General features: G+C 34.7%; 1 protein-coding gene across 3 annotated transcripts in view; it reads left to right on the forward strand.

The window, feature by feature from the left end:
* The window catches only part of LOC117169023 (syntaxin-17), a 21,507-nt gene that overhangs the window by 1,023 nt on the left and 16,398 nt on the right, over positions 1–4,086 (forward strand). For all 3 annotated transcript variants that reach the window (XR_004466601.1, XM_033355079.1, XM_033355080.1), the window contains exon 3: positions 3,277–3,488. Coding sequence is in view for 2 of the 3 variants with exons in the window: in XM_033355079.1 (XP_033210970.1) it covers positions 3,277–3,488 (212 nt within the window). In the remaining variant the exon portion in view is untranslated. The remainder of the gene's footprint in view (positions 1–3,276; positions 3,489–4,086) is intronic.

A 4,086-nucleotide genomic window follows, 5' to 3' on the forward strand; every position in this document is an offset into this window, starting at 1 on the left:
ACTACGTTTAAGTACAAAGCTTAATAATAAAAGATGTAAAAAAATATATTTTAACAATCAATTCCAACGGCATCAGCCGGTAACGTTGTACACGAAAATACGGAACATGGCAGCCACTAGGCCGCCAGGTCTAGCAAAAATTTCACGCAAAAATGTTAGAATCAAAGACTTTTTCCCTTTGCGTACATGCTTCTATTATTAAAAGGAGCACCGTTCAGCATCAAAATAATGTTTTATTATAGTACTTATCTAACAAAGTGAGGTGATTGAATTAGAAGTTTAGCGTTTGAGTCCAACAGCCTTAAGAATTTTTAAAATGAAACGAAAGAGTAACGTAGCGACGGGTGAGATGGGCATAGTTCTCTTTTTCATGTCAGCATCTGAATCTGTAATTTATTGTTTGAAACTTAGTCGTCATGTATATATACACACACACACACATGTATATGTATATGTATATTCAGGAAACATTTGTATTAATAATTTTGCTAAGATAAAAGTAAATAAAAAGTATATGCGGGATTAAAATCGAAAGTAAAAAAGTAGTGCGCTTGGCTCATATCTCCCCATGCCTGGGGTAGGATCAGCAAATTATTGGGGCGGAATGATGTATTATTTATGTGTGAGAGTATTATCGAATTAGAGTATTATAAAAGGAAATCATACCTTAGACATATTTTTCATACATTTTGTAAACCTTAATTATAACCTCTACCCTAAATAACTCTACAAATAGGCAGTAGAAAAACAATTTATATTTAGGTAAATTACAATAAGTTGTTTTTTCTTAGCATGGGCTTTTAAGGTCCAGTAATCAAAAAACAATTTAAAGTCTCTAATAGCATTCCACAACCACAACTCATTTCAAAATTAACAAAAGCCATAAATAAGTACCCCTCAGTAAATGAAAATACAGGAAAGTCTTCGATTTTAAATGTACGACCTTCCTTTTAAATGCCACTGCAGTCTGAGCTTTGATATGCACTACTCCCACAAAAACTTTAAACCGCATGGCTCGTTTCACATAATGTCCTCAGACTTCTAAAAATCAGTCGTTTCGCACTTTATTTACATGAGATGTGTTTGTCAAGAAAACGAGGGAAAATTAATTTAAAGTTATCTACAGTTCCGGCAACTGATTAGATTAGAGAAATTACGGATAACCAAAAGCTATTTTATAAACCAGCATTCGAACTATTCGTGATCTTTTTTTGCGTTACATACACGGAGAAAAAAGTTCAGTGGCTCCCACCCTTGTAAGGGTTGGAGCTACTAAACGAAATAGTAAATTATGGACGGGCCACTGCGACATTAGAATCTACTGAACGCGTGTTTAGTCGATTCCACTAGTCGCTGAAGAGTAGCTTCTACTACGCACGCAGTCGCACGTACGATTCCTGTTCAGTAGAAGATACTGAAGGTTAGTGCGTTCTACTGAACAAGAATCGTACATGCGACTGCGTGCGCAGTAGATGCTACTCTTAAATGATCAGTAAAATCGCGCTTAAAATTACAAAAAAGAATCCTTAAAAATATATAATTACCTCATACTTTTTTCTGAGTAGTTTTGTCGACTCATCTTTTATTTATAAGATTACGCCATTCGAATCACAATTAACACGTTGCAGAAGTAAATACAAAGAAAAACTGCATTCTAACCTACTGACTGCTGCACAAAGAAATTAGGTTAATGCAGGGGTCTCTAAAGGTAGATCCTGTATCTACCATCGACCCCAGGCCAATAGTTGGGATCTACTCAGCTTTGATACAAAATTATCAAGAAATATCCCCATCATTTACCTTAGTTGAAGTACCTCAAAGAGTTACTTCTTTCACAGCAGAAGAAAAGGTCCCAATAGGTTTAGATTTTCGAACTGAATCCTTGCAAGATTTTCTTTCAAGGGGTTATATATTTTTGACAGTATTCCGTCGAAAATAAAACCAGGATCGCCAGGCGAGGATGCGTCAGGCTGCACCTATGGATCTCGGCTACCCCTGGATGAATGCATAGGAGGAGAAGGTTCATTTTGCCTCATAACAGTAGCCCGTTCCATCCAATGTTTAATTTTGAGTGAATCTTGTCCTTTTTCAATCAAATAAAAAATAGCAGAATGCAGCTCTGGAAATTTCAATTTTGGTTTATTTTTTTCGATTTTATTCAACGTTGGATGAAAATTTGTTAAAAATAAGTTTGATAAAGTTCTTTTTGATATTGTACAAAAATCAGTTACAAAAAAGAGATTGCCTACGAAATAATCGAGTGGCTTATCTTACCCCCTATACCCATATCGCCTCACGCTATCGTATATTTCGGGATTGCGCATTAAAATTTGTAAATAATCATTAGGGGTCATCTATAAATTACGTAAGGGTTCTTGTTTGAATTTTCGACACGCCTCCCCCCATCGTAAGGCTTTTTCTTATATAGTGTATGGAAGCGTCCATCAATTACGTGACGCAAATTTCGGCCTTTTTTGACCCCCTTCCCTTCTGCATGACAAACCTTAATCGTATCTCAGACTCCTCTTTCACAATTGTGTGACACATCTTAGGATCCTCCCCCTCATATTTACTTTGTCGTAAACTTCAACACAAAATGTAACAAATATTGCTTCCATAACTTTTTACAATACAACAGAACTGTTTTCTAAACCAAATCTTTTGTCTATCAAAACTATATTGTTTTTCCCGAACAACTGCAATCTGTTTATAGCTGCAATATAAAGACCACATTTAGAGCAAATTTGTCTTTTTATGCCATTATTTACCGAAGGACATATTATGTCTTATGAAATATTTTTGTATTGAGAGAAAAATTCTCAGCAAATTGTGTTTTTGAACGTTTGTGTTATAAATAAATTCTGGAATTTCCTTTTATCTTCAGAAATTTGTGAGCTTTGTTGACTTTCAGAAAATTATAAAGGAGGCGGGAAACAAAGATCGGGCAAATCGTTTAAAAGGGAACTATTTGATTGGCGGTTTTAAAGGACATAAGTCCAATTTTTTAGAGTAGATAAATGAAGCTGTTATAGCATTGAGCGTAATGCAGCGGACGGCCCCCTTGCCCCCTTTTTAACAAACTGTCACGATAGACTTAAAGCCCCTCCCCCTACACGCGTCACGTAATTTATTAACGATTCCTATGTAAATTTAACATGGACATAAGATTTCGCACTTACGTAATTTATGGATGGACCCTGCTTGCAGAATTTAATAAACAACATTGACCAATCAGATTGTAAGTATTAAATAATGATTTTCCTTGATGTACAACAGAATTGGAATTGAAGCTACCATTTCAAAATTCCACTTTAACCGAAGATGAAAGTCAAATTGCGGATGACTCTCATAGCGACAAATATATCCAACTGCAGGATGAACACGAAGAATTAGAAAGACAAAAAGCCTGTTTGTATGCTTGGAATTCCTTACAAAATGATCTGCAACAGTTACACCAACTCTTCATCGATTTTAATAAAATAGTTCATGTGAGTTAGATGAAAAAGAAATGATTAGTGTCATTGCGAAAATGTTCAGAAATTTAAGTCCCAACCGTTTTACCAATTTTCATGATTCCATAGATTTTTTGAACAAAAATATGATAAATTACTTACATCGAAGTAGTTTTTATCAAGTTCTCTAAATTTTATTTGCTTTTATAACATTTGCTTTAGGTAAATAATTTGTTTCGAACTTTTTTTATAAAAAATAATCTTTTCTCTTTTTTTATATGATACCATTTTAAATGACATTACAATTCTTGAAAGTACAATTAAATACTTTTTCCTAAGACCTGCTTGTTAATGGCCATAATATACTCTAAGTCTGAATATTTCTATATGAAATTGAACTATCCTAATTTGAAATTGTCAACGCATTAAAATCTGTATTTCTATTTGGACACGAATGACAAAGATTGAGAGATTTAAGACTGAAGAGGTTTAAATTTAATACTTTAAAACTAAACTGTTTCAAAGGACATGTTCCATAGAGGCCGTCGATCTACCACGTGGACAGTTTTCAAGGGGTGGGTTATGGAAAAAGTCCACGTGGGTGCAACGGTGTGTGGGGAGGGGGGGGGGGGGG

Source organism: Belonocnema kinseyi, chromosome 3 (assembly GCF_010883055.1).
Source record: "Belonocnema kinseyi isolate 2016_QV_RU_SX_M_011 chromosome 3, B_treatae_v1, whole genome shotgun sequence".
NCBI classification, from domain to species: domain Eukaryota; kingdom Metazoa; phylum Arthropoda; class Insecta; order Hymenoptera; family Cynipidae; genus Belonocnema; species Belonocnema kinseyi.